General features: G+C 48.0%; 1 protein-coding gene across 1 annotated transcript in view; it reads left to right on the forward strand.

Moving 5' to 3' along the window:
• PMFBP1 (polyamine modulated factor 1 binding protein 1) overlaps window positions 1-14,022 on the forward strand; it is a 48,730-nt gene extending 34,708 nt beyond the window's left edge. Inside the window, exons 10-21 of the mRNA XM_070770851.1 lie at window positions 1,901-2,141; window positions 4,369-4,558; window positions 4,742-4,895; window positions 5,594-5,761; window positions 6,030-6,167; window positions 8,454-8,618; window positions 9,389-9,556; window positions 9,898-10,065; window positions 10,908-11,008; window positions 11,508-11,582; window positions 12,838-13,076; window positions 13,770-14,022. Of these exons, the coding sequence (XP_070626952.1) occupies window positions 1,901-2,141; window positions 4,369-4,558; window positions 4,742-4,895; window positions 5,594-5,761; window positions 6,030-6,167; window positions 8,454-8,618; window positions 9,389-9,556; window positions 9,898-10,065; window positions 10,908-11,008; window positions 11,508-11,582; window positions 12,838-13,076; window positions 13,770-13,786 (1,824 nt within the window). The 3' untranslated portion in view covers window positions 13,787-14,022. The remainder of the gene's footprint in view (window positions 1-1,900; window positions 2,142-4,368; window positions 4,559-4,741; window positions 4,896-5,593; window positions 5,762-6,029; window positions 6,168-8,453; window positions 8,619-9,388; window positions 9,557-9,897; window positions 10,066-10,907; window positions 11,009-11,507; window positions 11,583-12,837; window positions 13,077-13,769) is intronic.
• Window positions 14,023-15,478: the final 1,456 nt, after the last annotated feature.

Raw genomic sequence — 15,478 nt, forward strand, 5'->3', positions numbered from 1 at the left:
AATCAAGATCGCTGGGAGAAATATCAATAACCTCAGATATGCAGATGACACCACCCTTATGGCAGAAAGCTAAGAAGAACTTAAAGAGCCTCTTGATGAAAGTGAAAGAGGAAAGTGAAAAAGTTGCTTAAAACTCAATATTCAGAAAACTAAGATCATGGCATCCGGTCTTACCACTTCATGGCAAATAGATGGGGAAACAGTGAGAGACTTTATTTTGGGGGGCTCCAAAATCACTGCAGATGGTGAGTGCAGCCATGAACTTAAAAGACACTTGCTCCTTGGAAGAAAAGCTATAACCAACCTTGACAGCATATTAAAGAGCAGAGACATTATTTTGCCAACAAAGGCCCATCTAATCAAAGCTATGGTTTTTCCAGTAGTCATGTATGGATGTGAGAGTTGGACTATAAAGAAAGCTGAGTGCCAAAGGCTTTTGAACTGTGGTGTTGGAGAAGACTCTTGAGAGTCCCTTGGACAGCAAGGAGATCCAACCAGTCCATCCTAAAGAAATTAGTCCTGAATATTCATTGGAAGGATTGATGCCGAAGCTGAAACTTCAATACTTTGGCCACCTGATGCAAAGAACTGATTCCTTGGAAAAGATTGATGCTTTCCCCTGATGCTGGGAAAAATTTACGGCAGGAGGAGAAGGGGACAACAGAGGATGAGATGGTTGGTAGGCATCACCGACTCGATGGACGTGAGTTGAGCAAGCTCCGGGAGTTGGTGATGGACCGGGAAGCCTGGAGTGCTGCAATCCATGGGGTCACAAAGAGTTGGACACAACTGAACGACTGAACTGAACTGAGTGGAGACACAGCCATAGAGAACAGACTCGGACACAGTAGGGGAAGAAGAGGGTGGGACGAATTGAGAGAGTAGCATGGAAACATATATACTACCATATATAAAACAGATAGCCAGTGGGAATTTGCTGTAGTGACTCAGAGAGCTCAAACCAGCACTCTGTGACAACCTAGAGGGGTGGGATGGGGTGGGAGGTTGGAAGGAGGTTCAAGAAGGAGGGGACATATGTATATCAGTGGCTGAATCACACTGGCATATAGCAGAAACCAACACAATATTGTAAAGCAATTATCCTCCAATTAAAAATAAATTAATTTTTTTAAATGGAGATATTTGGAGAGATGACAACAGGAAGTGAGGAGTCTGGATAAGCATCTCTGAGTCACTCGTATGTTCATTCAACAGATATTTTTTAATTTCTATGATACTCCAAGCACTCTTCAAGGCATGAAGAATATGATAAAACATGTGCCATCCCTTCTTTCATGGAGCTTGCGTTCTAGTCTATGGAGACAGACAACCAACAAATAACAAAACTTACAATAAAATGTTAGGTACTAATGAATTCCTAACACAACTTGGTGGCTGTTTTACTCAGGGTAGTCAGGGAAGGCCATCTTTGATAAGGTGACATCTGGGCATAAATCTGAATAAAGAAAGAGGGCCACCCAAGCTGAGATCCTGAAGAATATTCCAGGCAGAGGCAATAGCAAGGGCTGGCACCCTAAGACGGGAGTGAGCTGAGAAGCAGAGCAAGTGTGGGGTGGCAAGAGGTAAAGTCAGACAGGTAGCCAAGTACCAGATTGTGAGCATCCCGGGAGGTCTTTGTAAGGACTTTGGCCTTCTTCCACGTGAGGTGGACCCAGTGGAGGCTTTGAACAGAAGCATAACAAGATCTGGCTCGCATTTGTAAAGCCCACCTCTGGCTGCTAGTCTCTGTCAGAGAATAGCCCGAGGGGAGGAAGGGAGCCCAGGTGGAGGCTACTGTAACATCCTGAAAAGGGAAGACAGTGGCTCAAGGCGATCTCTAGCTGACTTGGCCCTGCTGCTGCTCAGGCCTCCATCAGCATTAACACTTCACTTTCTTCAGCTCCTCCAGGAGAAAGACGAAATGCTGCACGAGCTAGAGAAGGAACTGGCGCAGGTTCAGAACAACCTCGTGAAAAAGGAGATGGAGCTGGAAAAGCAGCAGTGCATGACAAATGAACTCGAAATCGCCATCCAGGAGGAGAGGCAGGACAAGTGCAAGGTCGAGTACGGGCACCTGCGAGCTGAGATCAAGAAGCTGAAGGAATGTCTCGAAGACGCCAAACAGCAGCAGAGGCTGGCTGGTGAGGCCCCCGGGGCAAGCACTGTCCCCACTGCCCCCAACGCACTGGACCAGAGCAGTCCCCTCCCCTCTCCACTGTCTCACTCCAATCACCTCAGGATCCCATCTCACCTCACAGCAGTTAGGACCGCCCTCTAAGCCCCTTCCTCACCCCAACCTTATGCTCCCTGTGAAGCGCCCGCCACACAGCAGGTGCTCAGGCTGGGAAAGCAGACTGCTGCTCTCACATGCCCACATTTTCTTGGCAGCCTCCCCTTTCCTCCACACAGGAGCACAGAGCTCTGTACCCTGCTTCTTGGCACCACACTCCTCTCCACCTTCTCTGGGACCTTTATCACACCACTCACTTCTTCCTTCCCTGCTTTTTAACTCTCTCTCTCTCCTTTTTTGGCTTCCAAACACATTCACTTAGAGCGTGGGTTATGTTCTTGCTCCTCTGCTGAAAGTGCTTTCTCAGAGGTCACTAGTAACTTCCTGCCTTGGATATGGGTTGTTTGGGGGTGATAAAAAATGTCCTGGAATTATATGCTCATGGTCACACAACTTTGTGAGTCTATGAGAAACCACTGCACTGTACAATTTACAAGGATAAATGTTAAGTGAGCAATATATCAATTTGGGGGGAAAAAAAAAAGTTCAAAGCTTGTGTCCTTCCTCACCCTCCTCTAACTCTGTGTATGTCCACGCCATTGGCCCCCACACCTCAGTGGTTGTTTCTTAGCTTTGGAGACACGACAGGTCCCTCATTCTTCCACAGATCTGACCCTTTCTTCCGCAGATCTCACCTCGTTTCCCTCCTGCCCTGACCCTGGTCACCCATCTCTAAGACCCCACCCTCCGCCGTCTCTCCTCTCCCTCTGCTGGTGAGCGCCTCTGCTCCTTGTGGCCGAATTCCTCTGCAGGCAACTCCAACGCCTGGAGCCCGAGCCCTGACATGGCACCTAGTCAGTCTTGTCTTTAGAAACTAGCTGCATCCACCTTCCCGACTAAACCAACATTCCCAAAGCTGAACCTGCTCTCTTCCTTGTTAAAAAAAAAAAAAAATCCTCCTCCCTTCTGCTGGGTATATAATCATTTCCATAGTGACACTATCTTTCTTCCAGTATTCCAGCCACCCCCCCCCCAAAAAAAAAGGAGAGAGGAGTGATATTTAACGTAGAAATGATAGGAGAAACAACAGGAAGTGGGGAGGTATTTGTGTTGAGAAACTCCAGTAAACATTATTTGAGTGCTTCTTCCTTCATACCCTGAAGTATGGACTTCCCTGGTGGCTCAGACGGTAAAGCTTCTGCCTACAGTGCCCAGGGAGACCTGGGTTCGATCCCTGGGTCAGGAAGATCCTCTGGAGAAGGAAATGGCAACCCACTCCAGTACTCTTGCCTGGAAAATCCCATGGACGGAGGGAGCATAGTAGGCTACAGTCCACGGGGTCGCAAAGAGTCGGACACGACTGAGCGACTTCACTTCACTTCACTTCCTTCATACCCAGTGTAGACAAGGATGTGGGCTAAAAGGATATTAGGAGAAATCTTTCTCCATTCTAAGACATTCCACTTTTCCTAAAACACTCTTTCCTTTATGGCAGGTCCCTGCTCAAGAACCCACTAAATCATGTCTAAATATTTCTCTCAGCCTTTTGACATTCTTCAAAACCCGCCTCGAGTCCATGCACTTAACTGTCTCCCACCATTCCTTTTCACTTTCCAGTTAAACTGGTATCTTCCCATCCTCTTCAGACATGCCCCCGCTTCCTTTCACTGTGCATTTCCTCTAACAATCCACCTCTACCCCCCACCAATAATTACCTTTCTCTTCCTTCTTCTAAGGCCCGGGCTCTACCTACCCACACTGATCTTGCTTCCTGAGTTCACAGTCAGTGTGAGTTTAACATTACTGGTTCTCAGGTGAACCAGGTACAGCTAAACTCCATGAGGTCAGGATTTGTACCCAGAGACAGGGTGAGTCGCAAAACAGATCCTGAGCAATTTCTACCAGTTTGTTTAACTTAACAAGAAGTCCATGGCTGGTGGGTAGGTTGAAGACAGATAGTTTAACCAAGCTCCTCAGGAGTGATAATGAAATAGAGAGGAGGACAGATTGGAAACTGAAGTAAGTCACAACATGAAGGAGCAGACTTTTTTAAACTGGTCTCATCTGAGAGTCCAGTCTTCACACATACTCCTCTCACACGTGGACACGCCCCAGGGGTCATCTCCTGTCTTCTGCAGCTCAGCAAGCAGCCGACTACAAAGAAGAGGTCTTTATGGCAAATGACAACCTGGAGGACTGCCAGAGGAAGCTGCAAAGCTGTATTTGCCTGGAGAAGCAGAAGGCAGAGACCATCCAGGAGCTCCAGAGGGAGCTTCAGAAGTTGCAGAAGGATTCCTTGACAGCTGAGGAGGAGCTCGCCCCCAGCAGGTATCGCAGGTCCACCTCCAGACAGAGGTTCTGTCCCCTGTGAGCCAGTTGGGCACCATGGGCCGCTGCCCAGGAGTGGGGTAGCAAGCCCTGTTGCAGCTAGCCCACAGTCCACTGACACGGACCCTGAAGTCCAGCCACCTGTGTGTGTTTGTTTGTTTGTTTGTTGCCATTTTGCTTCAGAAAACGGATAGAGGAGCTGACGTTAGAATTCTCTGAGGTCACGAGAAAGCTTGAGCTTTCAGAGAAGGAAAAGAGGCAGCTTCAGAAGACACTGGCTGAGCAAGATATAAAACTGAATGAACAGCTAGATCGTATAAACCACATTCAACACCAGGTACGGAAGGCAAGCAGGTGGCCAGCGCAAGCATTGGCTCTGTTTAAGACTAATTGCACAGCTCTTGGGAATTTCCCAGCAGTCCAATGGTTAGAACTCCCCTCTCTCACTGCTGAGGGACTGGGTTTAATCCCTGGTCAGAAGCTATGATCCCACAAACTCAGTGGCGAGGCAAAAAAAAAAAAAAATTGCATTGTTCTTTATCTGGGAAGATGCTACCACCAATCCATTGCAAACTACTTATCCAGAATTTGTGTTAGAATTGCCAAGCCAGCCAGTCAGCTCCAGTTCCCACCACCAATAATAATCATTTTCAAGGGCTAAGCTTAAAAACAAAAGGACAATATTATTTCTTTTTCTAGGACTCATAAGCTCTCCTTCTCAGTCAATTTAAATTTTTTTTAACTTTGAATTATTCTTTTTGTGTTTTTCTATGATTTTTAAAAAATTTATTCAAAGAGGTTTTTATGTGGAAAGACTTGGTAAATAAGTGAGACCTGTATCTATAAATAGAAAATATGTCTAATTGAACCAAAAAAGAGTTGCTCAGCCTGAGGGAATTTTTTATTATACATGCTAAATAACCAAGGAGTTGTCCTCATATTTATTTCAGTCATCTCTGGATTGGGTTTCCACCCCTCCCTGCCCAGCCAAATGGAGTCTAACACTGACTTTCAGCCCAGCCTTTGTTTTCTCAGAACAGGGAGCACGCCTCCTCCAAAAGCAGTCTAGAAGAACAACTTCAGGAGATAAGCAGATTGCTGGAGGATAAAAAGGAGCAACTGAAAAAAAGCAAAGAGCAGCAGAAGTTAGTGGAGCAAGAGCTCGAGACATTCCGACTAGAAGGGAAAAGGAGAGAAAAGATGGTGAGGATAATCTGGAAAGACTCAGGGTTAAGAATCCCAGGGCTGGACCTGAGCCCTGCATGGCCTGGCGGGATATAGAGGCTGAGGGTACTCAGACCTCAGGAGAGAAGGGAGGGAAGGTGAGAAGGACGTGTGAAGGGGAGAAAGAAGGCCTGAGATACACCAGGCACAGAGCAGAGCTGTGCCTGAGGGCAGAGGAGGAGGGGCTTCTCTTCTGGTGATGAAGTAATGCCTCCATTCTGGGTGTTGTTCCTTAATCCGGGAGCAGTCCATGGAGAATCTGAGAAAGATGGAGGAGGAGAATGATAACCTCAAATCACAGGTAAAGCAATTTAGTATGCAACTGGACACCTCTCTCTACAAACAAAACAGCACCCAGCAAATCAACGAGGAGCTGACTAATAAGGTGAGTACACAGAAACCCCAAGGGGGTGAGAAATTTGAGCTTTGTGACTCTTGACCCTTAAGTTGGCACCCAGCTCTTCTGCATCACAGAAATGCCACTAACTGCCCAGTCCATGAGCATTCTGGGGTGCCTGAGGCCCCACTTCTCTCCTGAAGTAGGGTATGCCTCCATCACCCACCTGCTGGCTGAGAAGGATCTCTTCCAGTTGCGGAAAGTCTTAATATCTGGTGAAGCCCCAAACCATCTGTGCTTTGGCATCAAGTCTTCCAGAGTTGCCTTTTAGACCAGAGTTGGGGGAACTCATTGTTTGGGGGCAATTTGCTAGGGAACACTTCCAGAAATAGTCCCAAAACACAAAAAAATGAGGTGGAAGGGGGACTTGGTTCTATTTCATTACATGAATTAAAGACAAAAAGGAATCACTGGCTTCTAATGTATGTGAGGCACTGTGCTCACATTCAGTTATCACTGATTGACTATCTACTTAAGTCCTTGACATGGCTTCCCTCTGCTGGTTTACAGAGGAGAGAAAGGCTAAGGCTCACACTGAGTTAATTAGGATGTGATGGGATGGAGCAGTGTTTGAACCTGGACCATCTGGCTGTCGCACCAAACCTCTTTTTTCTCTTCATCATGAATGGCAGTACTCCCACCTTTCCGGCCAAGAAAAAAATACAGCATCTTTATTAGGTGGTCTCCTGAATTATAAATGAGAGACCAAGCAGCTCTGATTCCTTCATAATAAAAAAAAAATTCACCTTAAAATATTATGACTATTCTAAGTGTAAGAATAGCACTACCCAGTAGAACTTTCCATGATGATGGAAAAGTTCTATATTAGAGTTACTTGATACTACATGCACTAGCCATATGGGGCTATTGAGTGCTTGAAATATGGCTTAGTAGCACTGAGGAACTGAATTTATAAGCTTAATACTCACCAATTTTAGGTTCTTTTAAATGTCTGTAGTGTCATGTGGCTAATGGCTGCCATCTTAAACAGCAGAGGTCTGAGGCACCAATGTTTCTGGAGTTTCGTCTCTCCTCTAGTGTGATCCAGACTTGAGGCCTTAATCACGCAAATCCCCAAGGAACTGTTCTCAATATAAGGCATACTGCCTAAATATTTAACATAGGCCTGTTATCACATTTGGGCTTCCCAAGTGACGCGAGTGGTAAAGAACCTGCCTGCCAATGCAGGAGACATAAGAGATGCAGGTTCGATCCCTGGGTTGGGAAGATCCCCTGGAGGAGGGAACGGCAACCCACTCCAGTGTTCTTGCCTGGAGAATCCCATGGACATAGGAGCCTGGTGGGCTACAGTCCATGGGGTCGCAAAGAGTCAGACATGACTGAGGCGACTCAGTACACACGTTATCACATTTGCCAAAAGAACGTTAGTTATGTAAATATGCAATCTGCAGCACTAATTTCAGAATTCCTTTCATGGAAATCCAGAGGGGTCTGGGTGTGTGGAAGCACGTTCCGTTTTCTTAACACACGCCCCACATATAATAGACCTTTTGAATCACTGGAAACAACCCTTAGAAAGAGGCTTAGTTTTGTGTTCTAAACTGCATTTCCCTTCATCAGTAGTTCATATTTCAATTTTAAACACACTCTGTCAGGACTACATGTTCAGTTCATCCCTAGTATTGCCCAATGCAGTATTTCATTCAGTCTAAACAAATCATTTGGTATACTCAGTGAGCACCTGTTAAGTGTGCCACGCCCTAAGCTCTGGGTAATGGGGACACAGTGATGGAGACCACACACAGCCCTCCATTCACGGTGCATTAGGTCTAGTGGATTATGTCAGGGATTGAGGCACAATGCACACAACTGAAATGTCGCATCATGTTTATAACCCAGAACTGACTTCCAGGTTAACCCTAATCCTAACTCTAACCATGAGACAATTAGCTGTTACCAGAAACCATCCAGTTACGAGTGTAGGACGCATGCTTGGTTGGCATGCATCAAAGCTGTGAAATCTGTGAAAAAGACTTTTCATGTGCTTGCCACATCAGGGCCCAGTGCTTCCAATATTCCTTGTAGTTGGGGGATGTGCTAACTATTAATAGAAAGGAAGTTTGGGGAGAGGAGTGCAAAAGACTTTGGAAAGCAGCTTTTCCTCTTACAACGGTGAGGGGAAGTGAGCATTATCACAGACTGCTTGGCAAGCTGTGCAGAGAGGAGAGAGACCGGTGCTTGTTTATCTTCTGTGAACACAGAGAATGCCTCTGTGGCCATGAACCCTGACAGTAATGTTCCCCCGCCCTAAAGATAACCTCTCAGAAGGAGATCATAGCGAGTCTGAAGATTCAGCTGGACAAGGCTGGGGAGAAAGAGAAGCATTACCTCCAGACCATGATCAGTAAGGACGTCTATGAGGAGTTATGCCGGAAGTCAGCCTGCTGCCAGGACGACCTCACACAAGCCCTGGAGAAGGTGGGCCACACCCTCGCATCTCCTAAGAGATGTGTGCTAAGTCACTTCAGTCATGTCTGATTCTGTGCGACCCTATGGACTGTAGCCTGCCAGGTTTCTCAGTGCATGGGATTCTCTAGGCGAAAATACTGGAGTGGGTTGCCATGTCCTTCTCCAGGGATCGTCCCAACCCACGGATCGAACCCATGTCTCCTAAGTCTCCTGCATTGGCAGGCAGAGTCTTTACCAACAGCGCCACCCATCCCAGGGCTGTTTAATATCAGAGTTTCCCCAAAAGCGTGAGAGGTGCAGGAGTCAATTTCCTGCATGACCGGCTGTCACCAAGGCCATCTGCAAGCCCTTGCATCGGCGGGGATGTCTGTCCAGAGAAGGCTTGCTGCTTCTTAGTGAGGCTTTGGGGAAGAAGGGGATAGGGGCCAAATTGAGCAAGTCTTTGTGACAATGGGTGACCTGGAGCAAGGTTTTCCCAATACCTGGGTTTTCAGGGAAATTCATGCTCTACCCCTGTGCTGATCACCCCTGGCTGATCAGTTCATAGAATTGGAAAGAGAGGAAATGGGAGCGCGAAAGGGGAGATGCAGAAGACTGAGCGTTGTCACCTCTCACCCCTCTCTGGGACACTAAGCAAGGTGACCGGGTGTCTCTGCCACCCTGGGGAGAAGAGGGTGGGGGATGTAGAACCCTTCCCCGTCCAGGTCTCGGCAGAGAGGGCCCAAGCACGATGACAGACACTCTCTACCCTCCTCCCCACATCTTTGTCTTTACCAAAGCTCAATCATTCGACCTCAGAGACAAAGAATCTGCACCGGAGCCTGACACAGGCCCAAGACAGGAAACTTCAGCTGGAAGAAGAAATCATTGCCTATGAAGAGAGGATGAAAAAGCTGAATGGGGAGTTAAAAAAACTGCAGGGCTTCCAGCAGCAGAGTGAGCTAGAGGTGAGGAGCAGCCGAAGGCTCGGGCTGCTGTCCCATCCAGGGGCCCAAGGTCACCTCTTGCACTCAGAGCTGTACACTTCGCCCTGAGCTACCCTTTGATTAACGGGCTCGCTCCCTTTTGCTGGGCTCCCTCCCTTTTGCTGGGCTCCCTCCCTTTTGCTGGGTTCCGCAGGTTTCTGGAAGGTGGCAATGAATCAGAGCAGGGTCGCCCTCTGCTGGCCGCCGAAAATAAAATACTCCCAGAGACTCTCCCAGAGGAAGGTCCCTCCCGCTTTGTCAGGGGTACTCAGGATCTGGGTGGCAGGCCAGGGTCTCCCTCCTCACCATGTGCTCCCGAGCAGGTGCAAGCCTTCGACAAAAAGCTGGAGGATATGAGCAGCCAGGTGCTGCAGTGGCAGAAGCAGCACCAGAGCGACCTCAAGATGCTGGCTGCTAAAGAGGAGCAGCTCAGGGCATTCCAGGAGGAAATGTGCGCCCTGAAAGAGAACCTCCTGGCGGATGAGAAGGAGGTGGGCGCCCCTCGTCTTCCGATCACTTCGTCCCCCAAGAACATCCATAGTCCACCCCCAAGAACATCCCAGGACCACACATGGGATGACAGACTCCCTTGGGTGGGGCTGGGGGCGGGATGCCTGGGAGCAAGGAAAGGACATCTTCCCCATTCAGTACCAAAGCAGGGTCTGGGTGTTCAAGGCCCACAGCTGCTGTCTCAACCCGACCATCTTCCTGTGACTTTATTGATAGAGATATTGAGCAGAGCAAAGGTCCCAATCCAGAGGGGAGAGAGTGCCATCTCCCTGTCAGGTACCCCAGCAGCCCCCTGACTTAGGTAATCACTGGTCCGTACCCCTCCAGACCGCGCCCCTTCTGACACCTCAGAATCGGCTGAGAGCTCCGTGGGCATGCCCAGCTCTCTGAGCAATGAAGTCTGTAGCAGGAGGCCGCCACGTGTCTCGGAGTGACTACAGGCCTTTGCTCAAATTAGGGGAAAAAAGAACACATCTCTTCCTACCCGATATTTTTTCTTCCATCTGTTTTTTAAAAGGTTTAATACACTGCTTTTTTAGAATAAGTCACTTTGATACCCTGAAAATCATTATTATAAAGGTACAAGCCTACTCTGTCTCTAGCATAAGTGGTATCTGCTCAGAGAAATCACCTTAGTGACAGTGCGCTGCTGTAGGAGAAGTCCTGCTGCGTTAGTTCCAATTCCGGCCTCGGGGTGCCTCCGGGTTGGACAGCAGAGTCAACGCCTCCTCTCCCAGGAAGAGAGGAGGCCTGATTTGGGAGTGGGGAGGTGGTAGGCCTGCGCTCCCTCCCCTTACTATCTCGTTTACTTCTTGTGCCAAAGCCCTGCCTGCCCCAGCGGTCTGCGCCCAAAGACAACTGCAAGATGCACCGAGAGAATGATCAGATTATGTCCAACATGGAGCAATGGGCAAAAGAGCAGAAGTAAGTGAGGAAAAAGCAGTAAGGCAGGGTTCTAAGGGCTGGAATCACACATGTGCTAAAGAATAGTGTCACACAGACACACAGAGCCCCCCTGGGAGGCTGATCCAGTCTCAGCCTGGCCCAAAGGTTAGGAATAAGATGAAGGGCCCTCAACCCTTCACACAGGTTCAGAAAGCCCATCCACCCAGCAATGGAGCAGCTCCCTGACAGAAGGGATACTTCCTCTTCCCAGCCTGGCAACGGACTTTACTGCCTTTCATTGCCTGGATCCCTTGAATGCTCTTGGGACCACAGTGGTTTTCCACTGAAGTATAGCAAGTCCTCTTCATTGCCAGTTGCAAGGAAGACTTTAACTCTGGGGGCTGAGGAACAAGTGGGGAGTGGGGGTCTAGGCCCAGCAGAGGCCTTGCCAAGAACACCCAATGTCCTTTTCAGCCAACTTGCGCTCTTGCTCACAGGGGTCTGGGAAACTCTTTCTCTTCTGTGAATTTTATTATAGGATCGCCAATGAGAAACTAGGAAACAAGCTCCGGGAACAGGTCAAATATATCGCCAAGCTGACTGGTGAAAAGGAGTAAGTCATCCCATGCCACCCTGGCTGCAGCTTGGCCCCCAAGGAGAAGAGTCAGCCGGGAACCAGGGATTCCTGGATGTGTACAGAAGGACCCCGAGTCCTGAATCTGTGTCTGTGTGACCTCTTGACACACCACTTGACCTCTTTGGGCCTGAGTCCCCCCACCAACGACTAAAAAGAGGTTTAATAGTCTCTTTGTCCATCTCTGTCACCTTCCACAGTTCTCAGGGGTCAGAATGCTAAGAAGGAAACAGGAACTGAAAAGCGGACTGTACTAGTTAGGGTAGTGGCTAAGCTGTGGTAACAGAGAGTCCCTCTCCAAGTGAGGGACATAGAACAAAGAAGGGATTTCTCTATGAGGGGAGCAGTCCTCCCCTCATAAAAGGAACACCATCTTTTAATCTTCATAACAAGAGCTCGACTAATATTTGTTGCTTCCACATATGAGGCCCTGTTCTAAGTGCTTTACATGTATTCACTTATTTAATCTTTATAAGACCTCACATGTGCAGTGCACTTATAATCCACATTTATGGATATAGAAAGGGAGGGATTCAGGCTACATACCTAGCCCATGATCTCATGACCAGTAAGCAACAGAGTCAGAATCCCAACATGGGAGACCTGAACCCAAAGCCCCTGTCACCTGCCCTCAGCACTGGTTTTGGAGAAATGCGGCTGTTAGTATTAGCAGTTGCCATTTATTGAGCCACAGGGTAATGCTCAGTTACCTTTCCCCTCACCTACATGGAGCTGCCATTGCGTCCATAAAGTAGGGACACGTAATTTGCCCAAGCTCTCAACGGAGCCAGGACCCCCTGTTCTCTCAACCTTTCAGCTGAGAGAGGCGAGAGAACTGGCATTGGCATCAGAACTGAGTGCAGATGTTTCCAAGGTGTGGCCATGAGAAACTGAGGACACGCAGCCCGAGTCCTTCTGGCTCTTCTGGCTCTTTGAGTCAGATTTCTATTATTTATCAAACTGGATTTTTATATGAGCCCCAGAAGGCAGATCAGGCTGAATTGTCCCCATCTAACAGTTAAGAAAGCCAGCCCAGGGCTGACATGACAGAGTGGGTCAGGAGTGCCCACCCACTCTGGGCCCACCCCAACCCCAGACCTGGGCTTCTTCCAGGGGATGCACATAGGCCTCCATTTCCACAGAAGACATGAGAGCCCTAGCTCTGGAAGGAACTGGGTGTCCACAGGGCCAAAGCAGACCAGACACCCATCTGTCCTTCCCTCTCCTTCCCCAGCCACCTCCACAATGTGATGGTCCATCTGCAAAAGGAAAACAAGAAGCTAAAGCATGAAATAGAGGAGAAGAAGCTGAAAGCTGGGCCCTCGAGGGTGTATGCCAAAGCCCTCTGCCAAAGCAAAACAGAACCCACAATCAGGGGGAAAGTGTACGGTACCTTGGGCTGGAGGGGGATAACCCAGGATGTGAGCCAAAGAATGGACATCACCAAGTTTGTCGGGATACCTCACTGCTCAGGTATATCCACCATGGCTTCTGCTACTTACTAGGATGTTGTCTTAGTCCAATGAGTAACCACCCACCAAAAAAAGCATGATATTATTTTTCAAGAGATCACTAGATTGGAAATTCAAAGAGGTGGGTGGGAAATGATCGTTTGCTTAGTTACTCTGGACCAGTGGGGAAGGAAATGGCAACCCACTCCAATATTCTTGCCCAGAGAATCCCATGGACAGAGGAGCCTGGCGGGGTACAGTCCACAGGGTTGCACAGAGTCAGGCACGACTGAAGCAACTTAGCACACACTGAACCAGAGATCACTGTTTTCTCCTCTGTAAAGGGAGGAGGCGAATGAATTAAGGCTCATTCTGATCTAAGATACTTTGATGATGACCCAGGTGCCTCCTGTCTCAGACCTATCCCTTCCCCAGACCCAGTCTCTTTTGGGAGGTGTGGAGACAAGAGGGGGACAGACAGAATAGGCATCTTTCTCCTGTGATGTGTTCTGGAAACCTCCAAGAAGCCCTGGTGTCCGCTGCACAGCCTGGGTCCCAGGCTACCTTTTTTGCCACCTCTAGACTCCATGGTTCCCCCCTCCCAGGGAAGGAGTCACATGCCACAGAGCTGCCTCACCACAGGACTAGTCCTTAAGGAATCACCTCACTAATTTCTTCTCAAATTAAGACTGTCATTTCTTCCCTGTTCCCTCAGGTTCCTCATTTTGCTAGAATCAGCACCTTGCCCTGAGCATCATTTCCACGCATGTTTTTCAGAGGACAGTGAGTTCCCATCCCTCTCTCTTGACTTGGACCAGCTCTAATGGGAATATGTCAAGGTCCCAGGCTATTCTGCAAGATGATAACGTTTTATTGAGTTTTGTCCACTTCCTGCTGTGGAGTGAGCCTTGTGAACTATACTATACCCTCTCCGGGCCCAAACTCTAAAATAAAGACATGAACCCAGACGTCTCAGTGCGCTCTCGGCGTCTCGCAGACACTTGTGCCTACTCAAGTCCCCAGCAACGTGCTTACCTCCATTTTCTCTGCATTCTAAAAAAACAAGAGCTCTCTTTCACATATGTAGTGGAAGTCACTCAGTTGTGTCCGACTTTGTGTGACCCCACGGACTATAGCCCTCCAGGTTCTTCTGTCCATGGCATTCGCCAGGCCAGAATACTGAAGTGGGTAGCCGTTCCCTTCTCCAGAGGATCTTCCCAACCCAAGGATCAAACCGGGGTCTCCTGCATTTCAAGTGGATTCTTTACCAGCTGAGCTATGTATGTAGGGGGACTGTAATTCCCAAAGCAAGCTTCTGGCCTGTCTGGATTAGTTTTTAAACCAACAAGAGATAATTCGCTCCTTTTTTATTCATTTCCGGAATTTAAGAAGAAAAAAAAAATGCTTAGAAACTCCAAAAAGAAAAGTAATCCTGAGATCCAAAAGAGAGGGAGATAAATAAATTACGCACTTTTCAAATGGAGGAGGAAGAAATGGCCATCTACTTTCTCACTGCCCACCATATTCCTTTAAGTTTTTTTTCCCAAGCCAGCTCAGTACAAGTAAAATTCCAGTTATAACAAACTCCAAGGACAGCTAACCTATTTTATTGTGGTTGGATTTTGTTCAACTGAGTACATGTCTAGAATTTATATTTCTAGTCTATAGAAAATTGAGAGAAATATTAATATGAAAGTGAAAGTCACTCGGTCATATCCGACTCTTTGTGACCCCATGGACTGTATGTAGCCCACCAGGCTTCTCTGTCCATGGAATTTTCCAGGCCAGAATATTGGAGTGAGTTGCCATTCCCTTCTCCAGGGGCTCTTTCCAACCCATGTCTCAAACCCGGGTCTCCCATATTGCAGGCAGATTCTTTACCGTCTTGAGCCACCAGGGAAGCCCAAGAATACTGGAGTGGGTAGCCTATCCTTTCTCCAAGGAATCTTCCCAACCAAGGAATCAAAAATAGAAAATTGAGAGAAATAATAATAGCCAAACGTAAAGTAAGAGAAAGAAATCAAAGAGCTTGCATTTCTGGGTGAGGGGAGAGGAAAAATGAAGGAAGAAACCCACTAGTTGGTAGCAATTCTTAAAATTTTTATAATTTTATTATTTGGCTGCGCTGGATCTCCGTTGCTGGGCACGGGCTTTCTCTAGTTGCAGCAAGCAGAGGCTACGCTTCGTCCCAGAGCACAGGCTCTAGAGCGATGGCTCAGTTGCCCTGTGGCATGTGGAATCTTCCCAGAGCAGACATTGAAATTGTGTCCCCTGCACTGGCAGGCAGGTTCTTAACCACTGAACCACCAGGGAAGTCCTGCAATTCTTTAGTATCTCGCCTTCCTCCCCAGCTAAACTAAAGCCAAGAAAATGCTCTGCTGATCGCAGCAATCTGTCATATAGGATGCCCCTGCTACGACCCAG

Source organism: Bos indicus, chromosome 18, assembly GCF_029378745.1.
Source record: "Bos indicus isolate NIAB-ARS_2022 breed Sahiwal x Tharparkar chromosome 18, NIAB-ARS_B.indTharparkar_mat_pri_1.0, whole genome shotgun sequence".
NCBI lineage: Eukaryota > Metazoa > Chordata > Mammalia > Artiodactyla > Bovidae > Bos > Bos indicus.